Below are 24,687 nucleotides of genomic sequence, written 5' to 3' on the forward strand. Positions count from 1 at the left end.
CTGGTATTATGTAGTCATGAGGAGACAGACCATCAGATATACCCTGGTATTATGGAGACAGACCACCAGATATACCCTGGTATTGTGTAGTCATGAGGAGACAGACCACCATATATACCCTGGTATTATGTAGTCATGAGGAGACAGACCACCAGATATACCCTGGTATTATGGAGACAGACCACCAGATATACCCTGGTATTATGTAGTCATGAAGAGACAGACTACCAGATACACCCTGGTATTATGTAGTCATGAGGAGACAGACCACCAGATATACCCTGGTATTATGTAGCCATGAGGAGACAGACCAGATATACCCTGGTATTATGGAGACAGACCACCAGATATACCCTGGTATTATGTAGGCATGAGGAGACAAACCAGATATACCCTGGTATTATGGAGACAGACCACCAGATATACCCTGGTATTATGTAGTCATGAGGAGACAAACCAGATATACCCTGGTATTATGTAGCTGAGCCATGAGGAGACAGACCACCAGATATACCCTGGTATTATGGAGACAGACCACCAGATATACCCTGGTATAATGGAGACAGACCACCAGATATACCCTGGTATTATGGAGACAGACCACCAGATATACCCTGGTATTATGGAGACAGACCACCAGATATACCCTGGTATTATGTAGTCATGAGGAGACAGACCACAAGATATACCCTGGTATTATGTAGCTGAGCCATGAGGAGACAGACCACCAGATATACCCTGGTATTATGTAGCTGAGCCATGAGGAGACAGACCACCAGATATACCCTGGTATTATGGAGACAGACCACCAGATATACCCTGGTATTATGTAGTCATGAGGAGACAGACCACCAGACATACCCTGGTATTATGGAGTCATGAGGAGACAGACCACCAGATATACCCTGGTATTATGTAGTCATGAGGAGACAGACCACCAGACATACCCTGGTATTATGTAGTCATGAGGAGACAGACCACCAGATATACCCTGGTATTATGTAGTGATGAGGAGACAGACCACCAGATATACCCTGGTATTATGTAGTCATGAGGAGACAGACCACCAGATATACCTTGGTATTATGGAGACAGACCACCAGATATACCCTGCTATTATGGAGACAGACCACCAGATATACCCTGGTATTATGTAGTCATGAGGAGACAGACCACCAGATATACCCTGGTATTATGTAGCTGAGGAGACAGACCACCAGATATACCCTGGTATTATGGAATCAGACCACCAGATATCCCCTGCTATTATGGAGACAGACCACCAGATATACCCTGGTATTATGTAGTCATGAGGAGACAGACCACCAGATATACCCTGGTATTATGTAGCTGTGGAGACAGACCAGATATACCCTGGTATTATGTAGTCATGAGGAGACAGACCACCAGATATACCCTGGTATTATGGAGACAGACCACCAGATATACCCTGGTATTATGTAGTCATGAGGAAACAGACCAGATATACCCTGGTATTATGTAGTCATGAGGAAACAGACCAGATATACCCTGGTATTATGTAGTCATGAGGAGACAGACCACCAGATATACCCTGGTATTATGGAGACAGACCACTAGATATACCCTGGTATTATGGAGACAGACCACCAGATATACCCTGGTATTATGTAGTGATGAGGAGACAGACCACCAGATATACCCTGGTATTATGTAGTCATGAGGAGACAGACCACCAGATATACCCTGGTATTATGTAGTGATGAGGAGACAGACCAGATATACCCTGGTATTATGGAAACAGACCACCAGATATACCCTGGTATTATGTAGTCATGAGGAGACAGACCACCAGATATACCCTGGTATTATGTAGTCATGAGGAGACAGACCACCAGATATACCCTGGTATTATGGAGACAGACCACCAGATATACCCTGCTATTATGGAGACAGACCACCAGATATACCCTGGTATTATGTAGTCATGAGGAGACAGACCACCAGATATACCCTGGTATTATGGAGACAGACCACCAGATATACCCTGGTATTATGTAGTCATGAAGAGACAGACTACCAGATACACCCTGGTATTATGTAGTCATGAGGAGACAGACCACCAGATATACCCTGGTATTATGTAGCCATGAGGAGACAGACCAGATATACCCTGGTATTATGGAGACAGACCACCAGATATACCCTGGTATTATGTAGGCATGAGGAGACAAACCAGATATACCCTGGTATTATGGAGACAGACCACCAGATATACCCTGGTATTATGTAGTCATGAGGAGACAGACCACCAGATATACCCTGGTATTATGTAGTCATGAGGAGACAGACCAGATATACCCTGGTATTATGGAGACAGACCACCAGATATACCCTGGTATTATGTAGTGATGAGGAGACAGACCACCAGATATACCCTGGTATTATGTAGTCATGAGGAGACAGACCAGATATACCCTGGTATTATGTAGTCATGAGGAGACAGACCACCAGATATAACCTGGTATTATGTAGTCATGAGGAGACAGACCACCAGATATACCCTGGTATTATGTATTCATGAGGAGACAGACCACCAGATATACCCTGGTATTATGTAGTCATGAGGAGACAGACCACCAGATATACCCTGGTATTATGTAGTCATGAGGAGACAGACCACCAGATATACCCTGGTATTATGGAGACAGACCACCAGATATACCCTGCTATTATGGAGACAGACCACCAGATATACCCTGGTATTATGTAGTCATGAGGAGACAGACCAGCAGATATACCCTGGTATTATGTAGTCATGAGGAGACAGACCAGATATACCCTGGTATTATGTAGCTGAGGAGACAGACCACCAGATATACCCTGGTATTATGGAGACAGACCACCAGATATACCCTGCTATTATGGAGACAGACCACCAGATATACCCTGGTATTATGTAGTCATGAGGAGACAGACCACCAGATATACCCTGGTATTATGTAGTCATGAGGAGACAGACCAGATATACCCTGGTATTATGTAGCTGAGGAGACAGACCACCAGATATACCCTGGTATTATGGAGACAGACCACCAGATATACCCTGGTATTATGGAGACAGACCCCCAGATATACCCTGGTATTATGGAGACAGACCACCAGATATACCCTGGTATTATGTAGTCATGAGGAGACAGACCACCAGATATACCCTGGTATTATGGAGACAGACCACCAGATATACCCTGGTATTATGTAGTCATGAGGAGACAGACCACCAGATATACCCTGGTATTATGTAGTCATGAGGAGACAGACCACCAGATATACCCTGGTATTATGGAGACAGACCACCAGATATACCCGGGTATTATGTAGTCATGAGGAGACAGACCACCAGATATACCCTGGTATTATGTAGCTGTGGAGACAGACCAGATATACCCTGGTATTATGTAGTCAATAGGAGACAGACCACCAGATATACCCTGGTATTATGTAGTCATGAGGAGACAGACCACCAGATATACCCTGGTATTATGTAGTCATGAGGAGACAGACCACCAGATATACCCTGGTATTATGTAGTCATGAGGAGACAGACCACCAGATATACCCTGGTATTATGGAGACAGACCACCAGATATACCCTGGTATTATGTAGTCATGAAGAGACAGACTACCAGATACACCCTGGTATTATGTAGTCATGAGGAGACAGACCACCAGATATACCCTGGTATTATGTAGGCATGAGGAGACAAACCAGATATACCCTGGTATTATGGAGACAGACCACCAGATATACCCTGGTATTATGTAGTCATGAGGAGACAGACCACCAGATATACCCTGGTATTATGTAGTCATGAGGAGACAGACCAGATATACCCTGGTATTATGGAGACAGACCACCAGATATACCCTGGTATTATGTAGTGATGAGGAGACAGACCACCAGATATACCCTGGTATTATGTAGTCATGAGGAGACAGACCAGATATACCCTGGTATTATGTAGTCATGAGGAGACAGACCACCAGATATAACCTGGTATTATGTAGTCATGAGGAGACAGACCACCAGATATACCCTGGTATTATGTATTCATGAGGAGACAGACCACCAGATATACCCTGGTATTATGTAGTCATGAGGAGACAGACCACCAGATATACCCTGGTATTATGTAGTCATGAGGAGACAGACCACCAGATATACCCTGGTATTATGGAGACAGACCACCAGATATACCCTGCTATTATGGAGACAGACCACCAGATATACCCTGGTATTATGTAGTCATGAGGAGACAGACCAGCAGATATACCCTGGTATTATGTAGTCATGAGGAGACAGACCAGATATACCCTGGTATTATGTAGCTGAGGAGACAGACCACCAGATATACCCTGGTATTATGGAGACAGACCACCAGATATACCCTGCTATTATGGAGACAGACCACCAGATATACCCTGGTATTATGTAGTCATGAGGAGACAGACCAGCAGATATACCCTGGTATTATGTAGTCATGAGGAGACAGACCAGATATACCCTGGTATTATGTAGCTGAGGAGACAGACCACCAGATATACCCTGGTATTATGGAGACAGACCACCAGATATACCCTGGTATTATGGAGACAGACCCCCAGATATACCCTGGTATTATGGAGACAGACCACCAGATATACCCTGGTATTATGTAGTCATGAGGAGACAGACCACCAGATATACCCTGGTATTATGGAGACAGACCACCAGATATACCCTGGTATTATGTAGTCATGAGGAGACAGACCACCAGATATACCCTGGTATTATGTAGTCATGAGGAGACAGACCACCAGATATACCCTGGTATTATGGAGACAGACCACCAGATATACCCGGGTATTATGTAGTCATGAGGAGACAGACCACCAGATATACCCTGGTATTATGTAGCTGTGGAGACAGACCAGATATACCCTGGTATTATATAGTCAATAGGAGACAGACCACCAGATATACCCTGGTATTATGTAGTCATGAGGAGACAGACCACCAGATATACCCTGGTATTATGTAGTCATGAGGAGACAGACCACCAGATATACCCTGGTATTATGTAGTCATGAGGAGACAGACCACCAGATATACCCTGGTATTATGGAGACAGACCACCAGATATACCCTGGTATTATGTAGTCATGAAGAGACAGACTACCAGATACACCCTGGTATTATGTAGTCATGAGGAGACAGACCACCAGATATACCCTGGTATTATGTAGCCATGAGGAGACAGACCAGATATACCCTGGTATTATGGAGACAGACCACCAGATATACCCTGGTATTATGTAGGCATGAGGAGACAAACCAGATATACCCTGGTATTATGGAGACAGACCACCAGATATACCCTGGTATTATGTAGTCATGAGGAGACAAACCAGATATACCCTGGTATTATGTAGCTGAGCCATGAGGAGACAGACCACCAGATATACCCTGGTATTATGGAGACAGACCACCAGATATACCCTGGTATAATGGAGACAGACCACCAGATATACCCTGGTATTATGGAGACAGACCACCAGATATACCCTGGTATTATGGAGACAGACCACCAGATATACCCTGGTATTATGTAGTCATGAGGAGACAGACCACCAGATATACCCTGGTATTATGTAGCTGAGCCATGAGGAGACAGACCACCAGATATACCCTGGTATTATGGAGACAGACCACCAGATATACCCTGGTATTATGTAGCTGAGCCATGAGGAGACAGACCACCAGATATACCCTGGTATTATGGAGACAGACCACCAGATATACCCTGGTATTATGTAGTCATGAGGAGACAGACCACCAGACATACCCTGGTATTATGGAGTCATGAGGAGACAGACCACCAGATATACCCTGGTATTATGTAGTCATGAGGAGACAGACCACCAGACATACCCTGGTATTATGTAGTCATGAGGAGACAGACCACCAGATATACCCTGGTATTATGTAGTGATGAGGAGACAGACCACCAGATATACCCTGGTATTATGTAGTCATGAGGAGACAGACCAGATATACCCTGGTATTATGGAGACAGACCACCAGATATACCCTGGTATTATGTAGTCATGAGGAGACAGACCACCAGATATAACCTGGTATTATGTAGTCATGAGGAGACAGACCACCAGATATACCCTGGTATTATGTAGTCATGAGGAGACAGACCACCAGATATACCCTGGTATTATGTAGTCATGAGGAGACAGACCACCAGATATACCCTGGTATTATGTAGTCATGAGGAGACAGACCACCAGATATACCCTGGTATTATGGAGACAGACCACCAGATATACCCTGCTATTATGGAGACAGACCACCAGATATACCCTGGTATTATGTAGTCATGAGGAGACAGACCACCAGATATACCCTGGTATTATGTAGCTGAGGAGACAGACCACCAGATATACCCTGGTATTATGGAATCAGACCACCAGATATCCCCTGCTATTATGGAGACAGACCACCAGATATACCCTGGTATTATGTAGTCATGAGGAGACAGACCACCAGATATACCCTGGTATTATGTAGCTGTGGAGACAGACCAGATATACCCTGGTATTATGTAGTCATGAGGAGACAGACCACCAGATATACCCTGGTATTATGGAGACAGACCACCAGATATACCCTGGTATTATGTAGTCATGAGGAAACAGACCAGATATACCCTGGTATTATGTAGTCATGAGGAAACAGACCAGATATACCCTGGTATTATGTAGTCATGAGGAGACAGACCACCAGATATACCCTGGTATTATGGAGACAGACCACTAGATATACCCTGGTATTATGGAGACAGACCACCAGATATACCCTGGTATTATGTAGTGATGAGGAGACAGACCACCAGATATACCCTGGTATTATGTAGTCATGAGGAGACAGACCACCAGATATACCCTGGTATTATGTAGTGATGAGGAGACAGACCAGATATACCCTGGTATTATGGAAACAGACCACCAGATATACCCTGGTATTATGTAGTCATGAGGGGAAACTGAAATGTTTTCTTGTCAATTGTGTATTTCCATTTGCTAAATATTTTGATAAAGCCTGGAATAAAAGAATAAGGACGACCTATAATTAAATTACATTCATCTTCTGTGTGTTAAATGTGTGAATATAGAGTGTGTGTCGGCTTGTCTCCCACATGAATGTTCTCTTTGTGCCAGACTCTATTCAAGTGACTTCTGTTAATTTTATTTTAATCTATATATGAGTATTTTTTAATTCTCTAGGGATATAATTATTCTTTCATTAAGGTTATTGAAAAAGAAAATACAATTTATTGTGTCTTTATATATATATCACGATTCTCCTCCTCTTCTGAGGAGTAGGAAATATCAGACCAATGTACAGCGTCGTAAGTGTCCATGTTGTTTATTATAACCGGAACACTGAAACAAAAACAAAAGTAGAACAAAACGCAACAGTTCTGTCAGGTACTCACACAAAACAGAAAACAACTACCCACAACTCATAGTGGGAAAACAGGCTGCCTAAGTATGGTTCTCAATCAGAGACAACGATTGCCAGCTGCCTCTGATTGGGAACCATACCAGGCCAAACACATAGAAATAGAAAACACAGAACACAAAACATAGAATGCCCACCCCAACTCACGCCCTGACCAAACTAGAATAGAGACACAAAAAAGGAAGGACGTGACAATATATATATTTTCTTTTCAATCTTTCTGATGTTCACTGCAGAAACACAGGAAGAATGATAATTTAATTACCACAGTGAATTATTCTAATGTTTGCTTGTGTCAGTTAATCCCATAAGGGTTGGGTTGCCAAATGGCGATTTGTCACGAAAATAAAATGCCATTCATCATTCATATAGGCAATTTTGACTTAACAACTGGGCCCATCTAACGGAAATTCGCTCAGTTCTGCCTCAAGGACCAGACTCAGTCCATTTATAAACGTCAACCTGCTGCAACAACAGCTCCTTAGCACTGTGCCATCTCTCTCTTTCTGTGGAGCACGACCTGATCTATAATTAACAATTCACTCCCTCACAACTCAGCAGGCCTTGGCTCTGACCTTCAGGCAGAACGTCTGTAGTGTCCTGCCAAATGACAGTTCTGATGCAAACAGTTTGTTTCAAATCACTTTGTTTTCACATGTCGAGGACTCTATTGATTTCTTCTCTGAATGTATGACAGACAAGATATTCAACACTTTAGCTGTCTGTATGACAGACAAGATATTCAACACTTTAGCTGTCTGTATGACAGACAAGATATTCAACATTTTAGCTTTCTGCATGACAGACAAGATATTCAACACTTTAGTTGTCTGTATGACAGACAAGATATTCAACATTTTATCTGTCTGTATGACAGACAAGATATTCAACATTGTAGATGTCTAGATATATTTAAGTGAGCAATTACACAAACTGTCAGTGAAAAGCTATTCAAAAGGTTGTTTTTGATACGGTTATATTTATAAAAATGGTATTGAACTTTTTAAAAACTAGGCATGTCAGTTAAGAACAAATTCTTATTTTCAATGACTTGCCTAGGAACAGTGGGTTAACTGCCTTGTTCAGGGGCAGAGCGACAGATTTTTACCTCATCAGCTCGGGGATCCGATCTAGCAACCTTTCAGTTACTAGTCCAACGCTCTAACCACTAGGCTACCTAGTGGTATACATATTATAAAGTATTTCGCCCAAGTGTCCAGGATGTGTGTGTGTGTGTGTGTGTGTGTGTGTGTGTGTGTGTGTGTGTGTGTGTGTGTGTGTGTGTGTGTGTGTGTGTGCACATACCTGTGTCTGCTAGGTCTCTCAGTGATGAGCTGAGCGCGGTACGTTTGAGTCCATCTGCAGAGGCATAGCTGTCGTCCAGACTGGGCCTACCCAGAATGCCGTTCACCTCCTTCACGCCGCCGCTGGGACCACCACCGTCAGACCCGGCCACAACAGGCCTCATCACTCCTCTCTGCTTCTCCAACTCCGCTGTAGAGAAGGAGGAGGAGAGGTGGAAAGAGGGGAGTACGGGGGGAGCAAAGTGGAGAAAGAGAAAGAGAGAGGAGGAGCAAGAGAGAGGAGAGAATGAGAGGAGAGAAAGAGAGGAGGAGGGTGAGGAAGAGGGCGAGAGAGAGAAAGAGAGAGGAGGAGGGTGAGGAAGAGGGCGAGAGAGAGAAAGAGAGGAGGAGGGTGAGGAAGAGGGTGAGAGAGAGAAAGAGAGAAGAGAAAGAGAGGAGGAGGGTGAGGAAGAGAGAGGAGGAGGGTGAGGAAGAGGGCGAGAGAGAGAAAGAGAGGAGGAGGGTGAGGAAGAGGGTGACCGAGAGAAGAGAGCAAGAAGAGAGTAGAGAATAAGAGTGGGAAAGGATTATTTTAAAAGGTATATCTAATCACATTAGGGATGACTTTGCTTTAAAAGGTATATCTAATCACATTAGGGATGACTTTGCTTTAAAAGGTATATCTAATCACATTAGGGATGACTTTGCTTTAAAAGGTATATCTAATCACATTAGGGATGACTTTGCTTTAAAAGGTATATCTAATCACATTAGGGATGACTTTGCTTTAAAAGGTGTATGTAATCACATTAGGGATGACTGCTTTAAAAGGTATATCTAATCACATTAGGGATGACTTTGCTTTAAAAGGTGTATGTAATCACATTAGGGATGACTGCTTTAAAAGGTATATCTAATCACATTAGGGATGACTTTGCTTTAAAAGGTGTATGTAATCACATTAGGGATGACTTTGCTTTAAAAGGTGTATGTAATCACATTAGGGATGACTTTGCTTTAAAAGGTATATCTAATCACATTAGGGATGACTTTGCTTTAAAAGGTATATCTAATCACATTAGGGATGACTTTGCTTTAAAAGGTGTATGTAATCACATTAGGGATGACTGCTTTAAAAGGTATATCTAATCACATTAGGGATGACTTTGCTTTAAAAGGTGTATGTAATCACATTAGGGATGACTTTGCTTTAAAAGGTGTATGTAATCACATTAGGGATGACTTTGCTTTAAAAGGTATATCTAATCACATTAGGGATGACTTTGCTTTAAAAGGTATATCTAATCACATTAGGGATGACTTTGCTTTTAAAGATGTGCGATGATCACATTAGTTGTATATTCTACTATTCTGTTGTATTCCCCTACAGAATGATACAGTATTCTATAAAGCACTGTAGAGTCCTACTCACACTCCACCCTGTATTTCTCCATCTCCTGCACCTCAGCGATGCTCTCTCTCAGGTCGGAGGTGAAACGCGTTCTGTCCTGCTGACTCGGAGCGTTAAACACGATCAGAACCTTTCTGTCCCCGCCAGGGTTGGCTGATGCCAGACGGATACCGTGGGGATAGTCTGCAGGGGAGACGTGTTTAACACATATTGTACAGTCGTACAGACGCAGTGGACTTCTCATAGGGTTCTGGTCAGAGGTACCGCCAAGGAACTGAATCACAGTCTTCACCAGGGAGGAGGTGTCTTCACACAAACACCCACATACAACTAACCATCCAATACCACATGGTTGTAATTTACAAACTATAATGTAGTTATGTTATAGTGGTGAGAATGCAATTATAGTTGTCTCAAAAAATAAATGTCATGTCATGTACAAAAATGAAAGAAATAGACATAAATCGAATTATCGAGGGTGAATTATCATTAAACAGGACGAAGGTTTAAAATGGCCTCCTCTGTGCTGTGATCAGAGAATAGATACGGTGATGTATTTATAGCAGAGATTGCTTTGGCAATTAACACATGTTTCCCATGCCAATAAAGCCCCTTGAATTGAGAGAAAGAGAGAGACACAGACAGACAGTCAGACACAGAGAGACACAGACAGACAGACAGACAGACAGACAGACAGACAGACAGACAGACAGACAGACAGACAGACAGACAGACAGGTAGACAGACAGACAGACAGACAGACAGACAGACAGACAGACAGACAGACAGGGTTTAGAGAGGGACAGATGGAGGGACAGATGGCCGGAGAGACACACACTGCCTCCCCATTCTGCACCCTTCTCCCATAGTGTGCACTTGAACACTTTCTGTCATGGCTATTAACAATGGTGAAATTCCCTCCAGCTAATGTTTACACCAATCCTATGATTTAAAATCCATGACACACAGTGAAGTGCATACGCTGGGAGGAGGGTGGAGAATCTGGATATAGAGCAGTACTTACAGGAGTACACACACACACACACACACACACACACACACACACACACACACACACACACACACACACACACACACACACACACACACACACACACACACACACACACACTTACATTGTTTCTGGAAAATGTGAACGTGCATCTCGACCAGGGGGAAGGACTGTCTGAAGCTGTATGTCACAGAAGTCTTCCTCTTCTGGAAGATCTTGGTTACCTGGAGGGGAGAAGAGGGACGTCTCTTTATGATCCCAGCTAGCGCACACCGTTCTGAGAACCGGACGTTTCTTAGAGCTTGGTAAGAGCGTGGTTGTCCTATGGTTAATTTGTTAACAAACCTTCGCACAACGTTCTGGGAATGGTGCAGGATAGTTGCTCGGTTTTTGGGAAAATTCTCGGCGCGTTTAAGGAGCTTGATATTTATTGTTTTGGTATTTCATTACTTTAACGAAACGTTTCCTAAAAAGTTCAAACATGGTTACAATTTCTATTTTGAATAATGTTCTAGGGATGTTCTCCAACTGGTTTGAAATTGGGGAATGTTCTCTAATAGTTCAGAGAACATTAATAAACAACGTGGGAATTTTTCAGTACTTTAAGCATAAGGTTTCCTACAGGTTTCCTCATGGTTCTATTTAAAGTCATGTTCTCAAATTGTTTTCAGAGAACGTTAAAAGAAAACAGTCCATAAAAAAAGAAACACACACAAAAAAAAGTATTAGTAACGTTCAGAGAACATTTTAAGATGTTTTTAAAACATATAGCGTACATTCTGTTCTCAGCATTGAACAAAACTCTCTCTATCCTCTATCATGTAAAGCGTGTTGCCTCACACGTAACCTATCCGAGGGCTCACAGGTGAGTCTTACCACGAGCAGGTCGTTGAAGAGGAAGACTTCTCTCTGGTGGACTCCAGTCCTCTGGCTTCTGTCAGGGTCAGGCACCTCGTACAGCTGACAGCAACACACCAATCTGCGGTGTGGCAGCGAGAGCACCTACACAACACAGAAAGGTTAGTTTGCAATTCAGGCTTACCAGCTCAAATATACAATTAAGCATAAATGTATACAGAATCCGATTTCATATCAGGAAAAATTTGAGTCTACCTACAGTATGGAGTTTTCCCCCACTATCCACTAGCCATGTGTCTTAAAAGCAAACTGAACAAACATTTTAAAATGATGTGCCGAGTTTGGCGAAGGAGAAAGCACAGAGCTATACAGGGAGAAAACAGGATGCTTCCTGGCTAGTCATGATTGGCTCGAGATAATGGTGTGGTTGAAAGTGCCGAGAGATGAGTCCCGATTGGTCTATAACAGAACGTGGGCTGGTCCCTGGTCAGCACATAGATCATCTTTACAACTGCAGATTTTTTGTAAATATATATTATATTATAATAAATATATAATATATATTTAATATAATGTAGCTTTTTTTTGGACAAATGCAAAAGTGTTGCTACAGCTCTCAACAAAAATATTGCTGTCCTGAATTTAGCCGGGTTTAAGTAGAGAGACTATTTCCTGGAGGACAATAGCAGGCTGACTCACATGTTTACACGTGTGGGTGGGGCTAAGGCTTAAGAGGGCGTTACCAACGCTGAATGGGCGTACACAAAACAAGAACTCTCTGGAAAGTGTGAAAATCTCGTCAGTCTTTCAAAGGGCATTTTCTCCTACTTGTCTCTTAAGATAACACGTTTATTAAACATTTAAAGCAGCACACTATCCTCATGTTTCTTACTAACTACAGTGATATACCATTCATAAATCTGTACATTCATAAAATACTAAAAATAAGATAATCACTTTAGGATATAAAGTATAACGTCAGTAGAGGAATCCAACCCCATTTGTACTGTATGTTGACTTACAGGCTTCTTGCCAACCAAAACCCTCTCCACAGCCTGTACTTGAGACACGTGGTCATCGTTGGTGCGCAGCTCCCACTTCTCTATCCGATGGTAGATTCCCGTTAGCAGGTCTCTGGGAATGTCCTGACCATTGTCCACTCCTGAGGAAACATCACCCACAGAGGACTTGATCAAAACAGAGAAAAGGAAGTGGTATACAAATTATACTATAAATCATTCCCTAACGTTCTGTAGAAGAAGAGGTAGAGATGACGATGGAGGATAGAAGGGGAAAGTCTGAGATTGGCCAATGAAGTGAGAGAAATAGACATAGACACTATGGTTGTCTGTTTTGAGGAGTAAGAGAGAAGAAGTAAAAACAGGTTCTTTTACCTCAGGTTCTGAAGAAGAAAAAAAAACAGTCAGCATCTTCCTCACCTCTGAGGTTTTTGATGAAGTCCTCCAACTTCATCTTCCTCTCTGGTTTGACATTGGGAGAGTACATGTCAGTGTTGAGGAGGATGATGGCGAAGGCCAGGATGAAGATGGTGTCGGGGTTCCGGAACTGTCGGATCAGCACCGGGTTACTCACACAGTACCGCTGACTGGAGGTGAGGGGGGGGGGGATTAGATATGAAGCAGATTAAAAATATATATATAATAATAATTCAATACAAAATGAATACTCTTGTGCACAACACAAACTCCCCAAACAAACAAAAAAATCATAAAAGTATATCAATCCACAGGTCTATAGGCTATAGTCCATAATCCTGCTGTTACCTGAATGCCTCGATCAGTCTCTCCACCTTCTGGGCCTCCCCCTGGACTTTAATCTGGGCCTGGAACTTCCTGAGGGCATCGTCGAGATCCATCCCTGAGAAGTCCAACTCATCTACCACACAACTGGACAGGGAGAGGAGAGAGGGAGGGAAGGATGAAGAGAGGAGAGAGGGAGGGAAGGATGAAGAGAGGGAGGAAGGATGGAGAGAGGAGAGAGGGAGGGAAGGATGAAGAGAGGGAGAGAGGGAGGGAAGGATGAAGAGAGGGAGAGAGGATGGAGAGAGGAGAGAGGGAGGGAAGGATGAAGAGAGGGAGAGAGGGAGGGAAGGATGAAGAGAGGGAGAGAGGATGGAGAGAGGAGAGAGGGAGGGAAGGATGAAGAGAGGAGAGAGAGGGAGGGAAGGATGAAGAGAGGGAGAGAGGATGGAGAGAGGAGAGAGGGAGGGAAGGATGAAGAGAGGGAGGAAGGATGGAGAGAGGAGAGAGGGAGGGAAAGATGAAGAGAGGGAGAGAGGGAGGGAAGGATGAAGAGAGGGAGAAAGAGAGGAAGGATGAAGAGAGGGAGAGAGGGAGGGAAGGATGAAGAGAGGGAGAGAGGGAGGGAAGGATGAAGAGAGGGAGAGAGGATGAGAGAGGAGAGAGGGAGGGAAAGATGAAGAGAGGGAGAGAGGGAGGGAAGGATGAAGAGAGGGAGAAAGAGAGGAAGGATGAAGAGAGGAGAGAGGGAGGGAAGGATGAAGAGAGGGAGGAAGGATGGAGAGAGAAGAGAGGGAGGGAAGGATGAAGAGAGGAGAGAGAGGGAGGGAAGGATGAAGAGAGGGAGAGAGGATGGAGAGAGGAGAGAGGGAGGGAAGGATGAAGAAAGGGAGGAAGGATGGAGAGAGGAGAGAGGGAGGGAAAGATGAAGAGAGGGAGAGAGGGAGGGAAGGATGAAGAGAGGGAGAAAGAGAGGAAGGATGAAGAGAGGGAGAGAGGGAGGGAAGGATGAAGAGAGGGAGAGAGGGAGGGAAGGATGAAGAGAGGGAGAGAGGATGGAGAGAGGAGAGAGGGAGGGAAAGATGAAGAGAGGGAGAGAGGGAGGGAAGGATGAAGAGAGGGAGAAAGAGAGGAAGGATGAAGAGAGGAGAGAGGGAGGGAAGGATGAAGAGAGGGAGGAAGGATGGAGAGAGGAGAGAGGGAGGGAAGGATGAAGAGAGGGAGGAAGGATGGAGAGAGGAGAGAGGGAGGGAAGGATGAAGAGAGGGAGGAAGGATGGAGAGAGGAGAGAGGGAGGGAAGGATGAAGAGAGGGAGAGAGGGAGGGAAGGATGAAGAGAGGGAGAAAGAGAGGAAGGATGAAGAGAGGAGAGAGGGAGGGAAGGATGAAGAGAGGGAGAGAGGATGAAGAGAGGGAGAGAGGGAGGAAGGATGAAGAGAGGGAGAGAGGATGGAGAGAGGAGAGAGGGAGGGAAAGATGAAGAGAGAGAGAGAGGGGAGGAAGGATGAAGAGTGAGGAGAGAGGGAGGAAGGATGAAGAGAGAGGAGAGAGGGAGGAAGGATGAAGAGAGAGGAGAGAGGGAGAAAGGATGAAGAGAGAGGAGAGAGGGGGGAAGGATGAAGAGAGGGAGAGAGGGAGGAAGGATGAAGAGGGAGAGAGGATGGAGAGAGGGTGAGAGGGAGGGAATGATGAAGAGAGGGAGAGGGGGAGGAAGGATGAAGAGGGGGAGAGGATGGAGAGAGGGAGAGAGGGAGGGAAGGATGAAGAGAGGGAGAGAGGGAGGAAGGATGAAGAGGGAGAGAGGATGGAGAGAGGGAGAGAGGGAGGAAGGATGAAGAGAGGGAGAGAGGATGGAGAGAGGGAGGGAGGTAGGAAAGAGGAAGACAGGAAGAGAGGGAGAGAGGATGAAGAGAGGGATAGAGGGAGGGAAGGATGGAGAGAGGGAGGTAGGAAAGAGGAAGACAGGAAGAGAGGGAGAGAGGATGAAGAGAGGGAGGAAGGAAAGAGGAAGACAGGAAGAGAGGGAGAGAGGATGAAGAGAGGGAGGAAGGAAAGAGGAAGACAGGAAGAGAGGGAGAGAGGATGAAGAGAGGGAGGAAGGAAAGAGGAAGACAGGAAGAGAGGGAGAGAGGATGAAGAGAGGGAGGAAGGAAAGAGGAAGACAGGAAGAGAGGGAGAGAGGATGAAGAGAGGGAGGAAGGAAAGAGGAAGACAGGAAGAGAGGGAGAGAGGATGAAGAGAGGGATAGAGGGACAGAGGGACAGAGTCATCACAGAGGAAATAGATAACACAGGCTGTAAGAAAAATGGACAATAAAGTATCCTTCTACTAAAGGACAGTGTGAGAGTCAGACAGAATGCAACACTGTATAGTGCAGAGCTGACTGGTTAGAGTCAGACAGAACACAATACTGTATAGTGCAGAGCTGACTGATTAGAGTCAGACAGAACACAATACTGTATAGTGCAGAGCTGACTGGTTAGAGTCAGACAGAACACAATACTGTATAGTGCAGAGCTGACTGATTAGAGTCAGACAGAACACAATACTGTATAGTGCAGAGCTGACTGGTTAGAGTCAGACAGAACACAATACTGTATAGTGCAGAGCTGACTGGTTAGAGTCAGACAGAACACAATACTGTATAGTGCAGAGCTGACTGGTTAGAGTCAGACAGAACACAACACTGTATAGTGCAGAGCTGACTGATTAGAGTCAGACAGAACACAATACTGTATAGTGCAGAGCTGACTGATTAGAGTCAGACAGAATGCAATACTGTATAGTGCAGAGTTGACTGGTTAGAGTCAGACAGAACACAATACTGTATAGTATTGGTTGCAGTCAGAACAGTTGATTGGTTAGAGTCAGACAGAACAGTTGATTGGTTAGAGTCAGACAAACAGTTGATTGGTTAGAGTCAGACAGAATAGTTGATTGGTTAGAGTCAGACAGAACAGTTGATTGGTTAGAGTCAGTCAGAACAGTTGATTGGTTAGAGTCAGACAGAATAGTTGATTGGTTAGAGTCAGACAGAACAGTTGATTGGTTAGAGTCAGTCAGAACAGTTGATTGGTTAGAGTCAGACAGAACAGTTGATTGGTTAGAGTCAGACAGAACAGTTGATTGGTTGCAGTCAGAACAGTTGATTGGTTAGAGTCAGACAGAACAGTTGATTGGCTGTAGTCAGAACAGTTGATTGGTTCGCCACTCACTCCAGTACGTCCTTGCTGAACTGTTTCTGTCTGCAGCCCAGGAACTCTCCTATCATCTGTCTGCTCAGTCCTTTCCTCTCCAGGATGAAGCGGGCGATGCCTACCGGTGTGTCCGATACGAAGCCTCTCTCTATCAGGTACTGTATACCCTTCTCTGGCTTCCTGCATCGAGGGAGAGACACAGAGAGGGAGAGACAGAGAGAGGGAGAGACACAGAGAGGGAGAGACACAGAGAGGGAGGGACAGAGAGAGGGAGAGACACAGAGAGGGAGAGACACAGAGAGGGAGAGACACAGAGAGGGAGAGACAGAGAGAGGGAGAGACACAGAGAGGGAGAGACAGAGAGGGAGAGACACAGAGAGGGAGAGACACAGAGAGGGAGAGACAGAGAGAGGGAGAGACACAGAGAGGGAGAGACACAGAGAGGGAGGGACAGAGAGAGGGAGAGACACAGAGAGGGAGAGACACAGAGAGGGAGAGACACAGAGAGGGAGAGACACAGAGAGGGAGAGACACAGAGAGGGAGAGACAGAGAGAGGGAGAGACACAGAGAGGGAGAGACACAGAGAGGGAGAGACAGAGAGGGAGAGACACAGAGAGGGAGAGACACAGAGAGGGAGAGACACAGAGAGGGAGAGACAGAGAGAGGGAGAGACAGAGAGAGGGAGAGACACAGAGATGGAGAGACACAGAGAGGGAGAGACACAGAGAGGGAGAGACACAGAGAGGGAGAGACACAGAGAGGGAGAGACAGAGAGGGAGAGACACAGAGAGGGAGAGACACAGAGAGGGAGAGACACAGAGAGGGAGAGACAGAGAGAGGGAGAGACACAGAGAGGGAGAGACACAGAGATGGAGAGACACAGAGAGGGAGAGACACAGAGAGGGAGAGACACAGAGAGGGAGAGACACAGAGATGGAGAGACACAGAGAGGGAGAGACACAGAGAGGGAGAGACACAGAGAGGGAGAGACACAGAGAGAGGGAGAGACACAGAGAGAGGGAGAGACACAGAGAGGGAGAGACTCAGAGAGGGAGAGACAGAGAGGGAGAGACAGAGAGGGAGAGACACAGAGAGGGAGAGACAGAGAGATGGAGAGACACAGAGATGGAGAGACACAGAGAGGGAGAGACACAGAGAGGGAGAGACAGAGAGAGGGAGAGACACAGAGAGGGAGAGACACAGAGATGGAGAGACACAGAGAGGGAGAGACACAGAGAGGGAGAGACACAGAGAGGGAGAGACACAGAGAGAGGGAGAGACACAGAGAGAGGGAGAGACACAGAGAGGGAGAGACTCAGAGAGGGAGAGACAGAGAGGGAGAGACACAGAGAGGGAGAGACAGAGAGATGGAGAGACACAGAGAGGGAGAGACACAGAGAGGGAGAGACACAGAGAGAGGGAGAGACACAGAGAGAGGGAGAGACAAAGAGATGGAGAGACACAGAGAGAGGGAGAGACACAGAGATGGAGAGACACAGAGAGGGAGAGACACAGAGATGGAGAGACACAGAGATGGAGAGACACAGAGATGGAGAGACACAGAGAGGGAGAGACACAGAGAGGGAGAGACACAGAGAGAGGGAGAGACACAGAGAGGGAGAGACACAGAGAGGGAGAGACACAGAGAGGGAGAGACACAGAGAGGGAGAGACACAGAGATGGAGAGACACAGAGAGGGAGAGACACAGAGAGGGAGAGACACAGAGAGAGACACAGAGAGAGGGAGTGACACAGAGATGGACAGACACAGAGAGGGAGAGACACAGAGATGGAGAGACACAGAGAGGGAGAGACACAGAGAGGGAGAGACACAGAGAGAGGGAGAGACACAGAGAGAGGGAGAGACACAGAGAGGGAGAGACAGAGAGAGAGTGAGAGCCACAGAGAGGGAGAGACAGAGAGACACAGAGAGAGAGAGACACAGAAAAACAGGAGTTATTATAAAATATTGTATATGCCACTGAACAGACGATTTTATCCAAAGTGACTTTTAAAGTAGAATGACACACAACACAGAGAATCAAGAACTGGCCTTGAAGAACTGACCTACTCAACTAACTCAGAGGTCCTTGTGAAAGCCTATAGCTGCAGGGTTGTAAGGGCGTGTCTATCGCTGCAGGTTTGTAAGGGCGTGTCTATCGCTGCAGGTTTGTAAGGGCGTGTCTATCGCTGCAGGTTTGTTAGGGCGTGTCTATCGCTGCAGGGATGTAAGGGCGTGTCTATCGCTGCAGGTTTGTAAGTGCGTGTCTATCGCTGCAGGTTTGTAAGGGCGTGTCTATCGCTGCTGGTTTGTAAGGGCGTCTCCCTCGGTACTGTCTGACCTACTTGTTGAACAGGTTGAGTCCGATGCGGTACTGTCTAACCTACTTGTTGAACAGGTTGAGTCAGATGCGGTACTGTCTAACCTACTTGTTGAACAGATTGAGTCCGATGCGGTACTGTCTGACCTACTTGTTAAACAGGTTGAGTCCGATGTGGTACAGTCTAATCTACTTGTTGAACAGGTTGAGTCCGATGCGGTACAGTCTAACCTACTTGTTGAACAGGTTGAGTCCGATGCGGTACTGTCTAATCTACTTGTTGAACAGGTTGAGTCCGATGCGGTACTGTCTAACCTACTTGTTGAACAGATTGAGTCCGATGCGGTACTGTCTGACCTACTTGTTGAACAGGTTGAGTCCGATGCGGTACAGTCTAACCTACTTGTTGAACAGATTGAGTCCGATGCGGTACAGTCTAACCTACTTGTTGAACAGATTGAGTCCGATGCGGTACTGTCTAACCTACTTGTTGAACAGGTTGAGTCCGATGCGGTACAGTCTAACCTACTTGTTGAACAGGTTGAGTCCGATGCGGTACAGTCTAACCTACTTGTTGAACAGGTTGAGTCCGATGCGGTACTGTCTGACCTACTTGTTGAACAGGTTGAGTCCGATGCGGTACAGTCTAACCTACTTGTTGAACAGGTTGAGTCCGATGCGGTACAGTCTAACCTACTTGTTGAACAGGTTGAGTCAGATGCGGTACTGTCTAACCTACTTGTTGAACAGGTTGAGTCAGATGCGGTACTGTCTAACCTACTTGTTGAACAGGTTGAGTCCGATGTGGTACTGTCTGACCTACTTGTTGAACAGGTTGAGTCAGATGCGGTACTGTCTAACCTACTTGTTGAACAGGTTGAGTCAGATGCGGTACTGTCTAACCTACTTGTTGAACAGGTTGAGTCAGATGCGGTACTGTCTAACCTACTTGTTGAACAGGTTGAGTCCGATGTGGTACTGTCTGACCTACTTGTTGAACAGGTTGAGTCAGATGCGGTACTGTCTAACCTACTTGTTGAACAGGTTGAGTCAGATGCGGTACTGTCTAACCTACTTGTTGAACAGGTTGAGTCCGATGCGCTACTGTCTAACCTACTTGTTGAACAGGTTGAGTCCGATGCGGTACTGTCTGACCTACTTGTTGAACAGGTTGAGTCCGATGCGGTACTGTCTAACCTACTTGTTGAACAGGTTGAGTCCGATGCGGTACTGTCTAACCTACTTGTTGAACAGGTTGAGTCCGATGCGGTACAGTCTAACCTACTTGTTGAACAGGTTGAGTCAGATGCGGTACTGTCTAACCTACTTGTTGAACAGGTTGAGTCCGATGCGGTACAGTCTAACCTACTTGTTGAACAGGTTGAGTCCGATGCGGTACAGTCTAACCTACTTGTTGAACAGATTGAGTCCGATGCGGTACAGTCTAACCTACTTGTTGAACAGATTGAGTCCGATGCGGTACTGTCTAACCTACTTGTTGAACAGGTTGAGTCCGATGCGGTACAGTCTAACCTACTTGTTGAACAGGTTGAGTCCGATGCGGTACAGTCTAACCTACTTGTTGAACAGGTTGAGTCCGATGCGGTACAGTCTAACCTACTTGTTGAACAGGTTGAGTCAGATGCGGTACTGTCTAACCTACTTGTTGAACAGGTTGAGTCAGATGCGGTACTGTCTAACCTACTTGTTGAACAGGTTGAGTCCGATGCGGTACTGTCTAACCTACTTGTTGAACAGGTTGAGTCCGATGCGGTACAGTCTAACCTACTTGTTGAACAGGTTGAATCAGATGCGGTACTGTCTAACCTACTTGTTGAACAGGTTGAGTCCGATGCGGTACAGTCTAACCTACTTGTTGAACAGGTTGAGTCCGATGCGGTACAGTCTAACCTACTTGATGAACAGGTTGAGTCCGATGCGGTACAGTCTAACCTACTTGTTGAACAGGTTGAGTCAGATGCGGTACTGTCTAACCTACTTGTTGAACAGGTTGAGTCAGATGCGGTACTGTCTGACCTACTTGTTGAACAGGTTGAGTCCGATGCGGTACTGTCTAACCTACTTGTTGAACAGGTTGAGTCAGATGCGGTACTGTCTAACCTACTTGTTGAACAGATTGAGTCCGATGCGGTACTGTCTGACCTACTTGTTAAACAGGTTGAGTCCGATGTGGTACAGTCTAATCTACTTGTTGAACAGGTTGAGTCCGATGCGGTACAGTCTAACCTACTTGTTGAACAGGTTGAGTCCGATGCGGTACTGTCTAACCTACTTGTTGAACAGGTTGAGTCCGATGCGGTACAGTCTAACCTACTTGTTGAACAGGTTGAGTCCGATGCGGTACTGTCTAATCTACTTGTTGAACAGGTTGAGTCCGATGCGGTACTGTCTAACCTACTTGTTGAACAGATTGAGTCCGATGCGGTACTGTCTGACCTACTTGTTGAACAGGTTGAGTCCGATGCGGTACAGTCTAACCTACTTGTTGAACAGATTGAGTCCGATGCGGTACAGTCTAACCTACTTGTTGAACAGATTGAGTCCGATGCGGTACAGTCTAACCTACTTGTTGAACAGGTTGAGTCCGATGCGGTACTGTCGTCTCTGCACCACGTCGTTGTTAGAGGCGGGGTTATCCCAGCTGTGTCTGCTTTCTCTCTGATAGGTCTGTTTCCCGAGCGGTGGGAGGGGCTCCCGGAGGCTGTCGCGCGATGAGGACCCGGAGGAGCAGTTGATGGTGTCGTTAGAGTTGGTGGTGGAGCTGAGAGAGTCGTTGTCTCCGTCAGAACAGCAGACCTGCTCCTGGCCACCAGGGGGCAGTGTGGCTGATGAGGAGGAAACTAGGGGGGTGAGGGGTGGTCCCTGGGGGGACTGAGAGGAGGAGGAGGGGGTATTGGGGTGCGGGTGGTTTGGGTGTAGAGGGTAATATGGGAGCTGATGGTGGTGGTGTAGGATGGTGTGGTAGGGCAGGTGGGAGGGGATGGCCGAGGGGTGGGGGTGGTGAGGAAGCACAGTACGAGTCTGGCCTTGGGCCTGGGGAGGTATGGGGACAGCACGCCCGTTGGGGTTGGGGTGAGGCTTTGGGTGGGGGTTATGTTTAATAGTGCCCTGAGGCGACCCCCCTCCACCAACTCCTCCCCCTGGTTCTGTCTCGTAGACCCGTTGGCCTATAGAGCCCGAGCGGTCACTCATATCAACAGAGCTGTCGCTCGGGAGTTCGAGGGTCAACAGGGGTAGGTGAGCTTCTCTAAGGCTGTAGTCTCTACACTCTGTACAGGGGGTGCTGTGTCGGCTGTTACTGCTGCCCCCTCCCTCTGTGTCCCGGCTGTTGTCCCCTCCCCCCACCCTGCCGCCACACACTCCAGGGCTCCAGTACTCTGTGTCTGGGCTGCTGGGGGCCCGGTCCAAGGACAGGGGAGAGGAGGAGAGCCTGTCATCCATGTAGAGGGTCACGTCGTTGTAGGAGGTGGCTGTGCTGTCTTCGTGCATGCTCTGTCTCTCTCCTCCTCCTCCTCCTATTCTTCCTCCCACTCCTCCTCTTCCTCCATCCCTCTGTCTGTCTCCCTCCCTGGGCCTCCAAACACACTCTCCAAAGTCATCCACCTCCACCCCTGTCTCGTCTCCGTCACCTTCCTCCTCCTCTTCCTCCTCCTCCTCCTGCTGACCGTCTTCCACACCAGACTGACAGGTCAGGGTGTCATCGATGGAGTCAGCCAGGGACTTCACCTACAACACACACAGGTTGGATAAAGACAGAACGGAGAGTCACACAGGTTGGATAAAGACAGAACGGAGAGTCACACAGGTTGGATAAAGACAGAACGGAGAGTCACACAGGTTGGATAAAGACAGAACGGAGAGTCACACAGGTTGGATAAAGACAGAACGGAGAGTCACACAGGTTGGATAAGGACAGAACGGAGAGTCACACAGGTTGGATAAAGACAGAACGGTGAGTCACACAGGTTGGATAAAGACAGAACGGAGAGTCACACAGGTTGGATAAAGACAGAACGGAGAGTCACACAGGTTGGATAAAGACAGAACGGAGAGTCACACAGGTTGGATAAAGACAGAACGGAGAGTCACACAGGTTGGATAAAGATAGTCACACAGGTTGGATAAAGACAGAACGGAGAGTCACACAGGTTGGATAAAGACAGAACGGAGAGTCACACAGGTTGGATAAAGACAGAACGGTGAGTCACACAGGTTGGATAAAGACAGAACGGAGAGTCACACAGGTTGGATAAAGACAGAACGGTGAGTCACACAGGTTGGATAAAGACAGAACGGAGAGTCACACAGGTTGGATAAAGATAGTCACACAGGTTGGATAAAGACAGAACGGAGAGTCACACAGGTTGGATAAAGATAGTCACACAGGTTGGATAAAGACAGAACGGAGAGTCACACAGGTTGGATAAAGATAGTCACACAGGTTGGATAAAGACAGAACGGTGAGTCACACAGGTTGGATAAAGACAGTCACACAGGTTGGATAAAGACAGAACGGAGAGTCACACAGGTTGGATAAAGATAGTCACACAGGTTGGATAAAGACAGTCACACAGGTTGGATAAAGACAGAACGGTGAGTCACACAAGTTGGATAAAGACAGAACGGTGAGTCACACAGGTTGGATAAAGACAGAACGGTGAGTCACACAAGTTGGATAAAGACAGAACGGTGAGTCACACAGGTTGGATAAAGACAGAACGGTGAGTCACACAGGTTGGATAAAGACAGTCACACAGGTTGGATAAAGACAGAACAGAGAGTCACACAGGTTGGATAAAGACAGAACGGTGAGTCACACAGGTTGGATAAAGACAGAACGGTGAGTCACACAAGTTGGATAAAGACAGAACGGTGAGTCACACAGGTTGGATAAAGACAGAACGGTGAGTCACACAGGTTGGATAAAGACAGAACGGTGAGTCACACAGGTTGGATAAAGACAGAAGGGAGAGTCACATAGGTTGGATAAAGACAGAACGGTGAGTCACACAGGTTGGATAAAGACAGAACGGTGAGTCACACAGGTTGGATAAAGACAGTCACACAGGTTGGATAAGGACAGAACAGAGAGTCACACAGGTTGGATAAAGACAGAACGGTGAGTCACACAGGTTGGATAAAGACAGAACGGTGAGTCACACAAGTTGGATAAAGACAGAAGGGTGAGTCACACAGGTTGGATAAAGACAGAACGGAGAGTCACACAGGTTGGATAAAGACAGAACGGTGAGTCACACAGGTTGGATAAAG

General features: G+C 46.2%; 1 protein-coding gene across 1 annotated transcript in view; it reads right to left on the reverse strand.

Annotated features, from left to right (window-relative positions):
• The window catches only part of LOC135527629 (IQ motif and SEC7 domain-containing protein 1-like), an 87,357-nt gene that overhangs the window by 17,062 nt on the left and 45,608 nt on the right, over positions 1 to 24,687 (reverse strand). Inside the window, exons 4-12 of the mRNA XM_064956118.1 lie at positions 21,983 to 23,142; positions 17,092 to 17,253; positions 13,901 to 14,023; positions 13,556 to 13,722; positions 13,139 to 13,278; positions 12,135 to 12,260; positions 11,383 to 11,482; positions 10,268 to 10,429; positions 8,858 to 9,046 (exon numbers count right to left, since the gene is read on the reverse strand). Coding sequence (XP_064812190.1) covers positions 8,858 to 9,046; positions 10,268 to 10,429; positions 11,383 to 11,482; positions 12,135 to 12,260; positions 13,139 to 13,278; positions 13,556 to 13,722; positions 13,901 to 14,023; positions 17,092 to 17,253; positions 21,983 to 23,142 — 2,329 coding nt within the window. The remainder of the gene's footprint in view (positions 1 to 8,857; positions 9,047 to 10,267; positions 10,430 to 11,382; positions 11,483 to 12,134; positions 12,261 to 13,138; positions 13,279 to 13,555; positions 13,723 to 13,900; positions 14,024 to 17,091; positions 17,254 to 21,982; positions 23,143 to 24,687) is intronic.

This window comes from Oncorhynchus masou, chromosome 33 (assembly GCF_036934945.1).
Source record: "Oncorhynchus masou masou isolate Uvic2021 chromosome 33, UVic_Omas_1.1, whole genome shotgun sequence".
Lineage (NCBI taxonomy): Eukaryota > Metazoa > Chordata > Actinopteri > Salmoniformes > Salmonidae > Oncorhynchus > Oncorhynchus masou.